The sequence below is a fragment of the Ctenopharyngodon idella genome, chromosome 2 (genome assembly GCF_019924925.1).
Source record: "Ctenopharyngodon idella isolate HZGC_01 chromosome 2, HZGC01, whole genome shotgun sequence".
NCBI lineage: Eukaryota > Metazoa > Chordata > Actinopteri > Cypriniformes > Xenocyprididae > Ctenopharyngodon > Ctenopharyngodon idella.
The window spans coordinates 5,916,206-5,929,757 of record NC_067221.1 but is presented as its reverse complement, the minus strand read 5'-3'; the positions used below and the strand labels follow the sequence as shown (position 1 = coordinate 5,929,757).

The following is a 13,552-nucleotide window of genomic DNA, read 5'->3' as shown; positions in this document are numbered from 1 at the left end:
ATTGTAGTATATTGTATATATTATAGTATTTACAACACTTTGTTAATGAATGCTACAGCATACTGTACTTTAGTTTTTACTACAGTAAACTGTAGTGTATTCATTGTAGTATAATACCCTATACCCTATAGTTGTAAAAAACTAATATTACAATATTGGGTAATTTATTTACATTAGGCTACTATAGTTGTTAGATTACTAAAGCAGCTATAGAATTACCACAACAAATTAATTTAAGTACTTTACTATAGTAAAACTATAATATTTACTATAAATTGCTGTAATATTTTTACATGTGGGTGTCATATATATATATATATATATATATATATACATACACACACATACACACATATACATACATACATACATATATACATATATATATATATATATATATATATTGTTATTTTTAATATATGTGTGCGTGTATGTGTATTTGAAATTTAGATTAAAATACAAAAAGTACAAATTCCATCCTGGCATTGCAAATGTATTTCAATATAAACAACAGCGCAATAAAACGCATCCAATAATCAAAAAACACGACACAAACGTCAGGACGCGTTTTAACAATTTACTAGCAGTTAAGAAAATCTGACTATAGTTGTCTTTCAAAGGATTGGCAATTAAAAAAAAAAAAGCAGCCTATACCAAAATAACACCAAAAAATCTTACCTTTTTCAAAACACCCTCGTTGAGATTCACAGCGAAGTCATTTCCAATAAGGAAAAAATCCCTATTGTGCTTTCCAGACAAACACTTCCAGCGCGTCAACTGCTAGTAAAAGCCGTCCACCTGCATTACTGCGTAACCGGACACGATAAACCGACATACACGGCACAGGTAAAACAATTAGTCTGTTAACACCATACGTGACTGAAACTGAAAAATCTTCAACGACAAACAAGGAAGACTAGTATCTCGCCTCCAGAATGTTGACGACACTGGCGATTTGTTACTTCCTGACATCGCAGAGTGTTTTAATTGCAGTTGATGTGTGTGATAACACGCCGCCCTCGCCTGCCTTTAAACTGCCATTGCAGTTGTCACGCGCTGAAGGAGGTAAACACCTGAGGTAAACTTGAAAGTTTAACACAAACTATACCAACATATTCCCGTCATTTCATACTTACATGAAATGAACTGAACTTCTTTGACCTAATATATACTTGAAGTACCCCCTGAGAATCAATAATAATAATAATAAAATTAAGAAACGTTCTCTGATGTCGGTTAATGGTCACATGACATGCAGTTAAACAAATGTTTTTTTTTTTTTTTTTAATATTAAGTGTTTAATTTTGACTGTTTTTATTTTTTTACATTATTTTATGATTTAATTAGCTTTTCATTAAACTTTTCATTAAACTGGGAAACCCTGACTTGAGGTCATGGATTAGTGTGTGACTTCACCATGCATTTTTGGTTCTCACCAGTAGGTGGTAGCATACAACACCAATCGCTTCTCTTTAGCAAGGTCTGTAAGGGTCCCTCACTATTGAGATGTTTCAAAATGAAAAGCTATAAAAGCTCGATTTTCTCGATAGCACAGTATAACAATTTTAATAAAAAATTAACGGTCCCACTTTATATTAAGTGGCCTTAACTACTATGTACTTACATTTAAATTAATAATTTGATACAATGCATTTATTGTGTACATACATGTTTATACATTGTACTTCTATTTTAAAAACACCTGCATGTAATTACATTTATAATTACACTGTTGACCCATCCCTTACACCTTACCCCTACCGTTAAAGGTGCAATATGTAAGAATTCTGCAGTAAAATATCCAAAGACCACTAGGCCAGTGTTATTTGTTCACTTGAGTGCTTAAAATATCCCAAATGTTTGCAACTATTTGTAAATCATGAGAAAATTTCAGTTTTAACCAAGGCTCCGGGACGTGTGAGGAGTCACCTTTCAATTGTGTCATACCCGCGTTACCCTCGGTTTCTGGTTTTATTTTGTAGAAACCATGGAAACACCAAAGACACTTTAATATTTACATATTTTAATAGGCAAGGGAACAACTGTTTTGATATATTTATAGACAGTACCATGCTTTACCATGCCTCAGAAAAAACACTATTTTGTCAAGTAGCTAACATAGCATAATGAGATGCAGCTTTATTTTTAGTAACAGTAATACAGCATTTTCTCCATCATACAATACGTTTTAAAATTAATTGCATGCCATTTATCAACACAAGCCATCCAGCATTTATTAATATGATATTCTAAAATCGATCTATCTTACTGCAGTGTGCAACAGTGTCTCGCAGCAGCCGCCGAGCGAACGCACAGAGTAACGTTATAAGATCATTTTCAACACTCTCAAATTATCTAATATGATTAACAGAGCTGTGTTACCTCATACTCATGACCGGAAAAGCGGAAGTGGCGCCGGCGACTGTGGCATAATAAAAGTTCCGCTGCTCGCGGCGTGTTGAGCAATCGCTCCAGCGGCCTCGTTCAGCTCCCACAACACTCGGTCGCATCGCATCCATGAACATGATTTCTTCCCGAGTCCTATCCCAATTCTTTTCCACCGGCCAATGAGGTGAAAACCACATGTCCCAAGATTCTGCGCTCAAACTTGGCGTCATCAAGCTACGCCTTTGTTTTGAATAGGCCTCTAGCGGACAGAAAATTTTACATATTGCACCTTTAAACCTACCCATACCACCAAAGCTTTCCCTAACTTTACCCGTATCCCACCTCAATAGCAGCAAAAGCGTTTTGCAATTCAATATGAACCCAATAAGTACATTGTACTTATTTTTTTGATGTAAGTACATAGTACTTAAGGCCACCTAATATAAAGTGGGACCAAATTAACAAACATTATTACCATCTATAATGCAACAGAGTAAGAAAAACCTAGATGTTTAACAAATTATTTCATTTAAAATAGGCTGTTGTTCTGTGTGATAATTACAAATCTTTTAGTCTGATTAAAGACATTTTAAAAAACACTATATATATTTAATTATATATAAAAATTTAATTAAAAACACTGTGTTTCTAATGTGTTTCTTCATAAAGCTTTGAAAATAAAAAAATAAATGATGCTAGTTTGCATGAGTTTATCATTACCAGTTGTCATGGAAGACTAGTACTGTTGTCAACTCACTGTTTACAACATTACATCAAACAGGATTAGCAAATCAAAAGAGATGTGTAAATAGGCATTTTATTTTTATCTTCTTACGTATACGCTCTTCCTTTCTCATCTTATTCTCTCTCTATATATTTTTTCTCTCTCTCTCTTTCTGTGTATGTAGCAGCTTGTGAGGAAGGGAGTGGTTAGAAGAGAGAGGGGAATCACTGTTTCCGTTTTTTTGCAGCAGCAGCTCTCAGCAAGCGGACATGTGCTCCGAATCACACATCACTCTAACCACATTACAGCATAAACAAACATCTGGTTTCCACAGTGACATGCTCTGCATCCTAGCAACAGAAATAAATACCAAGATGTAGATATTATTGCAAGACAACTTCTAGCGTGCACTTTTTTTTACCAGAGCACATTTCTAAAGGTAGTGTTTTTTTAGGTTATTGATGTGAATGATGTTTTGAAATGCAAGTTAAAGTTACAAACACAACATCCTGCAATCTTATAACATGTAGTTGAAATGGATATACACCACCTCTTTTCGTAATATACCCTATTGGGACATTTATTTAGTTTAGTAGTAAAATATTTGTAATTGCGAATGTGATATTTATCATCAATGTGCATGGATAAGCGCACTAAATTGCTTTTGTTTTGACAAATCTTTCTTTAACATGGGTGACAAATGGCAAGCATTAAAGAACTATATAAAATTCATTGGTTTTAATGTAGATTAGTTCTACAACTTGCACTTAAAGGGATAGTTCGCCCAAAAATGAAAAATCATCATTTATTCACCCTTAAGTTGTATGAGTTTCTTTCTTCTGTTGAACACAAAAGAAGATATTTTGAAGAATGTTGGTAAGCAAACAGTTGCTGGTCCCCATTGACTTCCATACTATTTTTTTTTTTCTATAGCCTCTATGGAAGTCAATGGGGATCAGCAGCTGTTTGGTTACCAACATTCTTCAAAACATCTTCCTTTAAGAAAGAACTTCATGCAGGTTTAAAACAACTTGAGGGCGAGTAAATAATGGCAGAATTTTCATTTTTGGGTGAACTGTCCCTTTAAGTGAGATTGTAATACTTATATCCAGCTTATATGGACCCTCCAACTATTTCTGTGAAAATCTCCTCACCAGAATCCACTTAAGATACTTGTAGTGCTTGATGATGTAGAATAACAATAGTTACACAACCAAGAAGCCGGATATGGGCCATTTAGAGTTTATTCACTGGCCTTTTACCAGTAAGTCAGTTTGCACTGTAGTTTCATTAGACCTTTCTATGGGAAATAAAATATGTTTTACTGACCAAACTCTCAGGTTCACTTATATATATATACACAGTATATACACATTGTGTTAATGTTAGGGTAGATTTGTGAGTTAGTCATGTCTCGCAAGATATACTCAAGTCATGGTGGCAGCACGTCCTGATAGGTATTTCCTGCGTGACATCATTCATTTTCAGCACATATCCTCTTGACTATACAGAAAAACAAGTTTTGTGAATTTAGTATTTTTTTTCGTGTCATTACATTGTTTAGAGCCTAAGAAAAAAATGGGAAAATTAACATTTTTGAAAAATGTTATTTTATACATATGTTATGCTATGCTATGTCCTTGGTAGAGGACACCATGGACTCAGTTTTTAAAAAATAAAATAAGACATGAATAGACATGAAAAGTTTTTTTTCTCTGTTTCAGATACCAAACTTTGTATAAAGATGATTCTCAACAATGTTATGAAAGATTGAAATCACAGAATGATTTGATATACCATTTTGCTTTATGCAATATGTGTGTAAAATGGCCATAAACGTGTTTTCCCATTATATACAATGCATATTCATGTGTTTTTGGGGCAATATGTAATGTAAAAAGAAGTGTAATAACTAGAGTAATAATTGGCAAGATTCTCATAATAATATCTAATATTTAATAGGGATATTGATATATAATTTCTTTCCCTATGTCTCCCAAAATGCATAATAAACGTGCTTTAAGTCCTGGTGTCAACACATGTATGAAATCAATGTCCTGTTTCGTAACAGAAAGTCATATTTTGATTTGAAACCCCATGACATTTTCCTGAGATGTTGATTTATGACAAACAATTTGAAAATTAGTCAGATTTAAATGATAATTACAAAATATTCTCATATTTCCATGAGGGTGTTAAATTTGATCACTAAATTAATGTCAGCCATTTTAAAGACCAAGAAGAGGGAGTGGTGAAACATTCGAACATTTGGTATCTCGGAAAAAGCCCTGAATGTGCTCTTTACTGGACATCCAGACTTAAAACTGTGACACGCAGAGAAATTCACTAAAATATAATGTCCTCTACAGAGGACCAAACTCCATAGCTGGGTGTCAGGAGGATATTAGAGCAGTAGAGGTCTTCAACCCAGCTCCTGGTAGTACATTTTTATGTTTGTTTAAACTATTGGTAGGTCATCCTAAACAGACAGGTCAGATTTCTTGTTATCCTCCAGGCTGCTGGGATATAGAATATGAAAGATAGTGGTGAAGTTTAGTTCAGTTTAGCCAATAAAACAAGAATTCAGCTGAGTTACTGCATGAATGAGAGAGTAAATCGTCTGCTTATGCTCAGAATTTCTTGTGAGGAGCATTTGCACTTTATTTGAGGGTTGAAGAAAGAGAGAAAAAGAGAGAGCGCGCGCGAAAGAAAGAACATATTACCTAATTTGGCGTGTAATGGGCGGATTGGCGGTGGGTGGAGGGGATCCCTCATAAACTGGAGTTAAAAGTGTCCTCACTGATTGAAAAGTCAGATCCAAGACCGCGCCTACTTGTTTCAGACTGAGCACTTCGAGAGAACGATAACTGGACAAGCCGGTAAGAAACAGGCAGAGGATAGTTTACATATGTTCATCTTTTTAAAAGCAGACATTTCGAGCAGCCGGCACCGTTATGTTTACCTATGTTTATTACTGACACAGATTCTTTATAGCTTATAAGAGTGTTTTACTTGCGTTTTGGATAATGATGATGGCGACAAAATGCTTTTTAAGATAAATTATTACAGTATTTTGGCGTAGTGTCAATCGGACAGATAAAATTAAATAAAATGTAAAATCCATTGTAGCCTATTTCCTCGCGCGCCCGTCACGTGTTGCGCTCATATGTGAAAATCTTGCATCTAGAATGATGACGGAGACAGAAATGTACTTTTCTGAGTTTACTTAGACATTTTTGACTTTTAAAGTTTTAATTTTGAAGTAAAATTAATGTATCTTGTATTAATGGGTGCGTCACGTGGAGAGGCACGCCCACTACAGCGGCTCGTGTCCGTTAGGATGATGATCTCATGTCTAGCTAAATGTCATTTTCATGTTCTGTCAACTTTTAGCCATTTTATTCAATTGATCCGTTCATTTGATGCAGTTTGTTTTGATTTACTGCTTCCATAATACATAAAATGATTTTTATTTTGTTTTCCATTTAAGCTTAGTCTGTTTTGGCTTCCATTCTGGTCTTTTACATTAGACCAAACATAGGTTTATGATACAAAACGTACATTTTTCCACTGTAAAACCTGTTGGCAGCTTACATACAGCGGGCGCGTTTTTTCTTTCTGCACCAGGTAGGCAAATACGGCAGTACAGAGCTTGTTTCTTTTCTGTAGCTACAGAAAAATAACAGCACTGTAACCAGATTAAGAAAATTGAGTTACTTATGGCATGTCTCAGACATCAGCCTGACCTCGTCTAGGTCTGTGTTTAGCTCTCCATGTCATGCCATGTCCTGTTTTCTCATACTTTCCTTAGATCTATTTACAGATTTTTTTTTCCTTGACACAGGCAATTTCTGTTGCACAAAGAGAACATGAGTAAATTAATTCACCAGCATTTTCCATCTCATCGTGTTAAATGACAAAAACAAAGAGAAGGAGATTCCTTTCACTATTCAGTTTCTGTAGGGACCAATTCTGAAAGGGAATGAAAGAAGTATAAAAAGAGGGAAAAGTTCTGAAGGGTGGGCGTGTGGTAGAACTGCAAGTAAGGAAAGGGAATCCAGTGGAAAACACCCTCTTATTCTGTAGTATGATGGGATGCAGAACATCTGGAATAGATCTGCAAGTTGGAAAATTTGACACTAGGCAGGGAAAGAGCACAAGAGAGGTGGGAAAAATGAGGGAGCAAGGGATAAATGACTCACCGCTAAGCTATTCCCGCCTGTGTTTAAAATATGAGTCGTCATGAGGTGAAAGGACATGCTTTTTTTTTTTCTTTGCTTTTTTTGTCTGTCCATATCTGCATGGCTTTTTGCTTTCTTTTTTTTTTACCATGTCTTTATCACTTTTTGTCCATTTTCCTAACTATGTTCTCCTCCATCCACTTAACCGGAAAATGTAAACATGCCTGCCTCTATTGTTTACTTGAACCTCTCTGACAAGATGAAGGAGGTATTCCTGGCTGTTACAGAGCTGTGTAGGAGGGCTGGGACTGGGGTCTCAATGCTCCGATTGTTGGCATATCTGGCTCCTCCCACAGAGGTTGATGACAGATGGATTGTAGGGTTGAGTAAAGGTCTCGCTTGTACCGAGTTTGTCTAAATAGCTCGAATACATTACAGAGATAATTTCACTGACTCCCAGTCTGGAATCCCGAAAGACACTCAGAGATGTTTTGTTGTAGAGCACCAATTTATTCAGTATGTGACCATTTAGTTTGCATGAATATATGGCTTATTATTCTACAACTACCCATGCGACCAAAATGAAATTATTGTAATCACAGATTAACTTCTGTTTATACTCAGTAAGCAACCTCACTCAAACTTGATATCCAAAAATTCAAGTCATCATTTACTCTTTCTTGCAATCCTGTATGAGGGAGGAACAAATGATTTTTATAATCTGAACAGATTCTTGGCATCATACACAAAAATCATGTTAAAATATGGGCCTGGTTGCTATTGCTAGGAGTAGGAGACGCATTACAAATGAAAAAAAAAAAAATGTTTTCAAAACATGTTTGATATTTAGATATTTTGAGCTGATTTTGGAACATTTCTGCTAAATGCATAGATATTCAATATCAAACATGTTTGATATCCTCCGACTGGATAGAATCATAGTCTGAAGCTAAAAAAAGTTTGTGCCCATCATACACAACACAATTTTCTGCTAAATCTATCAACTATGAGTGCTCTGGTTTTTCGCAACTAGCCTGGCAACTTTCTTCTGCGTTTTAGCTACAACTGAAATCAGTGGGGTCCAAAACAACATTAGAATCCACTGACTTTCATTGCATTTGTGTTCCATAGCCAGGCTGGTTTTTGTTAATGTATAAGGGGGTTTAGCGAGAATTAATAGAAGACCTTAAAGAGTTAAAAGGCTGAAAGAGGGAAGTGGGTTGGAGAGTAACGATGCTGAAATGAAAGGTCATAAACTATATTCACTGTTAGCTATATTCTTTTTTGTCAAGCCTGTTTAGCAATCATGTGTACCTGAAGGCAAAAAGTTGGACTTTTTAAAACTTTTTTTTTTTGTTAAAAAAGTGTAAACTGTAACAACTGGACAAATGCATATATATATACACACACACACACACATATATATATGTATATATATGCGCATTTGATGTAAAAAATAATTTGCGTAATAGATGCTTGACAAAAATGTTATACAAATATATTTTATATATATATATATATATAATGCTGCATGTAAGTGATCAAAAATACAGTAAAAAAAAGTAAAATTGTAAAATATTATTACACTTTAAAATACATTTTGTGCATTAGATGTAAAAAAAATAATAAACAACATTAGAACCCATTGACTTTCATTGCATTTGTGTTCCATACAGGTTTGCAACGACATGGGTTGCAGAGATGACAGTGTGAACTATCTCTTTAATCTGTTAGAAATCTATTATAGATGTTTTGTTCATATTTTTGTGTGTAAATATAATTTTTTTCTTACCACTGACCAGGGCTTGACATTAACCTTTTTGCTCACTAGTGGTTTTCCAAAGTTACTAGCCACTCAGCATTTTCACTGGCCACAATTTTTAATCAATACCATGGGGGAAAAGTTCCATATAGATATTTTTAATATTATCTCATAATTTGGCAGCAGGTATATTAGGCTGCTGTCACTTTAAGACCTGACGCACAGATCCATTATACTGTTACACATACTGTGTTTACGTGAATACCAGCATTTTGACATTATTTTGTGTGTATTTGACTGTTTAAGTGCAATAAGCAGTGAAAAACAACTCAATTGACCCTTCACCAGGAGTTTGATTGACAGGCGATCTAACCAATCATAACGCCGTTTTCGCCATGATGTGTGGCGAAAGATTGCCATGGCTTGTCGGACGTAGCAACAGTAACTAAAGGGGCGGGTCTTTGCGAACGGTCAATTTAGTACTGAGAGGCGGCTTTATGTGTGCGCACTATGGGTGTGAGCACAAAATCTGCGGGAATGAGTAAAATTATCCCACACAGAAATTCAAGCCCTGTAACACCAACAATATTCATTGGGAGCAAATGAAACGAGTGAGGGGAGGCGGGTTTGTGTGTCAACTCGCTGTCGAAGAGATGAGAGTTTCTATTTATCGTGTTTCTATTCTGCGGGAAATGAGTATCGGAAGCGTTATTTCAGAATTGATATGTATCGGAAAAACAATATTTTTGACAACACTACATTTCACTTAGCTAGTTTATTATTTTAGATGCCTTTTTAAAAGACTACAATTGAAAAATGTATATATTATATATAAAATTCAAACCCTCCGAAGTGACTGCGTTACACGCCACTGCTGAAATCCACCCGCATTTGGCAGTTTGGTGGGTGTTGATGTCAATCCCTGCCACTGACTGATTACTTTTTCTTCATTTTCTCCTAGACAACCAAGAAGAGACGGAATAAAAGTGGACATCCATTCCTGTTATTCACAGTTGACATTAATTGGCCTGTAAATCTTCTTTTTGTCAGCCCATCATGCCGGTGGTGTTGCGTTCCTCGCCTCTCCTGTGGGCCCGTGTGGCTGCCATGGTTTTCGCCTGTGTAGCATTCAGTGTAGCTCTATACGGAGGGAATCTAACCCACGGCACGGGTGATTGGTGCGTGTTCTGCTGGAGTTTCAGTTTTGTTGGAACTCTTCTGATAATCTTAGTGGAGATGTTTGGCCTGCAGACCCGCGCCCCTGTTTCATGGAAGAACTTTCCCATCACATTCGCCTGCTACGCCTCCCTTCTCTGCCTCTCCGCTTCCATCATATTTCCACTTTACTTCCTGAAGGGCTATGCCGGTCGCACCGAGATGATCAACTGCCGCATCGTGTCTACTGTATTCTCTTGCCTTGCCACTATCGCGTACTTAAGCGAGGTGAGTCTCAGCAAGGCTCGTCCGGGAGAGGTGGCCGGCTACATGGCCACAGCACCAGGGCTGCTAAAGGTGTGCGAGACCTTCGTTGCCTGCATCATATTCGTCTTCATCAGCGAGCCGGTATCGTATGACCAGAATGCGGCGACCAAGTGGTGCCTGTCTGTGTACTGCATCTGCTTCATCTTGTCGGCAGCCATCATCGTGATGTGTGTGGGAGAGTGCACAGGTTGCCTGCCCTTCTCCTTCGCCCGCTTCCTGTCTTCATATGCCCTCCTGGCTGTGGGCATGTATCTGTCCGCCACCATCATCTGGCCCATTTATAAGTTTGACAATAAGCACGGAGGCCAGAGCCACAGACCCAACTACTGTGGCTCCAGCATCGGCCTGTGCCCGTGGGACAAGCTGCTGGCCATCTCGGTGCTCAGCGCTCTCAACTTCATTCTCTATCTGGCTGATCTCATCTACTCAGCCAGGCTGGTTTTTGTTAATGCTTAAGGGGTTTAGCGAGAATTAATAGAAGACCTTAAAGAGTTAAAAGGCTGAAAGAGGGAAGTGGGTTGGAGAGTAACGATGCTGAAATGAAAGGTCATAAACTATATTCACTGTTAGCTATTTTTTTTTTTGTCAAGCCTGTTTAGCAATCATGTGTACTGAAGGCAAAAAGTTGGACATTTTAAAACTTTTTTTTTTTTTTGTTAAAAAAGTGTAAAATGTAACAACTGGACAAATGAATATATATATATATATACACACACACACACACACACATATATATATATATATATATATAAATGCACATTTTATATAAAAAATAATTTGCATAATAGATGCTTGACAAAAATGTTATACAAATATATTATATATATATATATATATATATAATGCTGCATGTAAGTGATCAAAAATACAATAAAAAAAAAAGTAAAATTGTGAAATATTATTACACTTTAAAATACATTTTGTGCATTAGATGTAAAAAAAAATGTAAAAAAAATTTACATTTTTTTTTTTTAAAAATAAAAAAAGTTTGCGTAATGGATGCTTGACAAAAATATTATATATATATATATATATATATATTTAGCGCTGTTCAATGATGATCATGATTATCGTGTCCAAAATAAGAGTCTGTGTTTACATAATATGTGTAAAAATATAAATATATATATATATATATATATATATATATATTTATACATACATGCATATATTTCTTAACTATATACATGTATGTATGAATGTGTATTTATATATATATATACATAATAATTATACACAGAACAAACACACATATATCACGTAAACACAGACTCTTATTTTGTACATGATAATCATGATTATCGTTGAACAGCCCTAATATATATATATATATATATATATATATATATATATAATGGAAAATGTATTTTAAAATGTAATGATATTTTAAATGTAAAAATATTTTTGTAACTATTTTTGATCAATTAAATGCAGCATTATATATATATATATATATGGCTGCATGTAATTGATCAAAAATACAGTAAAAACTAATATTGTGAGATATTACACTTTAAAAAACATTTTCTATATATATATATATATGCTTGACAAAAAAAATCATTTTTTTTTTTGTTATTTACATACAAGTAAATACTAGGTTCACTTGTTACATTTTACTTTTTTTTTTTTTTTTTTTAATATTATTTTAATTTCTTTGTGCTTTAAGTTGCTTTGCATGAAGGATTTCTTCTTTTATTAACTACTATAGCTTTATGAGTTTGAATGAGAGAATGCCAAATTGCCAATCACCACAATATAACACCCTTGAGCTCATTCAGGTTAATCAGCATCCATTAAAAACTGTGTTTGCACTTAATGTCTGTTATGTAATACTTGATATGTTTCAGTACATTACACTGCTCTTTGTTGTATATGTGTCAAGTACATATAATGGGATGAACCGTTAAAATTCATTCCTAAAATGTAACTTCTGTCACATAAGACACATTGACGATGAAGGGAAATATAAATGTATATTTGGACATATCATTAAAGTTTGAAGACATCTTGAATATATTGTTATTCTTATATACATGTTGTACTGGATTCATAGTTATGGCATACTATTGCTATATGGTTTTGCGAAGTATGCAAATATGTTACAAATGTTTTTCTTGTCAAATCTCTATAGAAACCATTGCTGTTCTTTTGTACACCAGCGGACAGTATCAGTTACACAAACACCTCACGATAAAGAAAGAAAATGAAATGTTGTTTGCTGTGCTGTAAGTCTCTGGGATCTGCATGTGCCTGTCACAGACTGTTACACAGTCCTCAATGCTTGAATGAGAATGTTTTCATTGTGTTATCAAAGAGCGAGAGAGCACGTGTGGCACTGTCTCTCTCTCTGTGCTGAGAGGAGAATAGCACACCGCAGCGTTGTCTGAATGTGTAATCAAGCTCTGAATAAAAACCATGATGAAGAAACAAGTGTGATCTCTGTGCATCTGCGCTCATTTACTATTGTATACAGTGATTCAGACTTACCAACCATTTACTCATGCTTTGTTTAAAGTTATGCCTGTGTGAAGAGATACAGAACATCTGTTGACTCTCCATCCCTGAACTAATTAATCACATTCTAGAACATTCACACACAGTGCACTCACCCAGAGGAACATTTAATTGCTCAGAGGTTTCTCTTTTACAGCTCAGGAGACTGGATTGTTCAGTTATGTTGAATTTATGAATCACCTTTGCCAGATGTGTTTCTCCTAGGAGAAATAAAAATCAAACAATTGTTGATATACAGAAAGAGTATAGAATATTAAATTGAAAAATCTCCATTTAATTTGAATTCAATTGCATAGGTATCTGTAAAAACACAACTGGGTGAATTTTGAACATACAAACAAACACATGAACCCGGCCTCGGCCTTCAGTATGCGGTGTTTCAGGTTCCTAAATAAATCAGAGTTTTTGGTCCAAATCAGTTGAAAAAATTATTCAGTGACTCACTCATAAGCTGCGTCCCAATTCAGAGGCTACATCCTTTGAAGGCCGCGAAGGTCG

The 13,552-nt window shown here is 35.3% G+C and overlaps 2 protein-coding genes across 7 annotated transcripts in view; one reads left to right on the top strand and one right to left on the bottom strand.

The window, feature by feature from the left end:
- myo9b (myosin IXb) overlaps nucleotides 1-1,008 on the bottom strand; it is a 41,606-nt gene extending 40,598 nt beyond the window's left edge. For 2 of the 6 annotated variants that reach the window (XM_051882249.1, XM_051882239.1), the window contains exon 1: nucleotides 679-1,005. The gene's annotated coding sequence lies outside the window, so the exon portion shown is untranslated. Of the gene's footprint in view, nucleotides 1-678 lie in introns of all 6 variants that reach the window. The other 4 variants (XR_007927913.1, XM_051882218.1, XM_051882223.1 and 1 more) reach the window with 4 other exon arrangements.
- Nucleotides 1,009-5,824: 4,816 nt separating this feature from the next.
- myadmb (myeloid associated differentiation marker b) lies at nucleotides 5,825-12,970 on the top strand. Its single transcript, XM_051882273.1, has 2 exons — nucleotides 5,825-5,991; nucleotides 10,017-12,970. The coding sequence occupies exon 2, from the start codon at nucleotides 10,112-10,114 to the stop codon at nucleotides 10,991-10,993; it is 882 nt and encodes a 293-aa protein (XP_051738233.1). The 5' UTR covers nucleotides 5,825-5,991; nucleotides 10,017-10,111; the 3' UTR covers nucleotides 10,994-12,970.
- The last annotated feature ends 582 nt before the right edge of the window (nucleotides 12,971-13,552 follow it).

Bases quoted from the DNA above. Each gene is read 5' to 3' on its own strand.
- myadmb (XM_051882273.1), top strand. From the start codon at position 10,112: ATGCCGGTGGTGTTGCGTTCCTCGCCTCTCCTGTGGGCCCGTGTGGCT.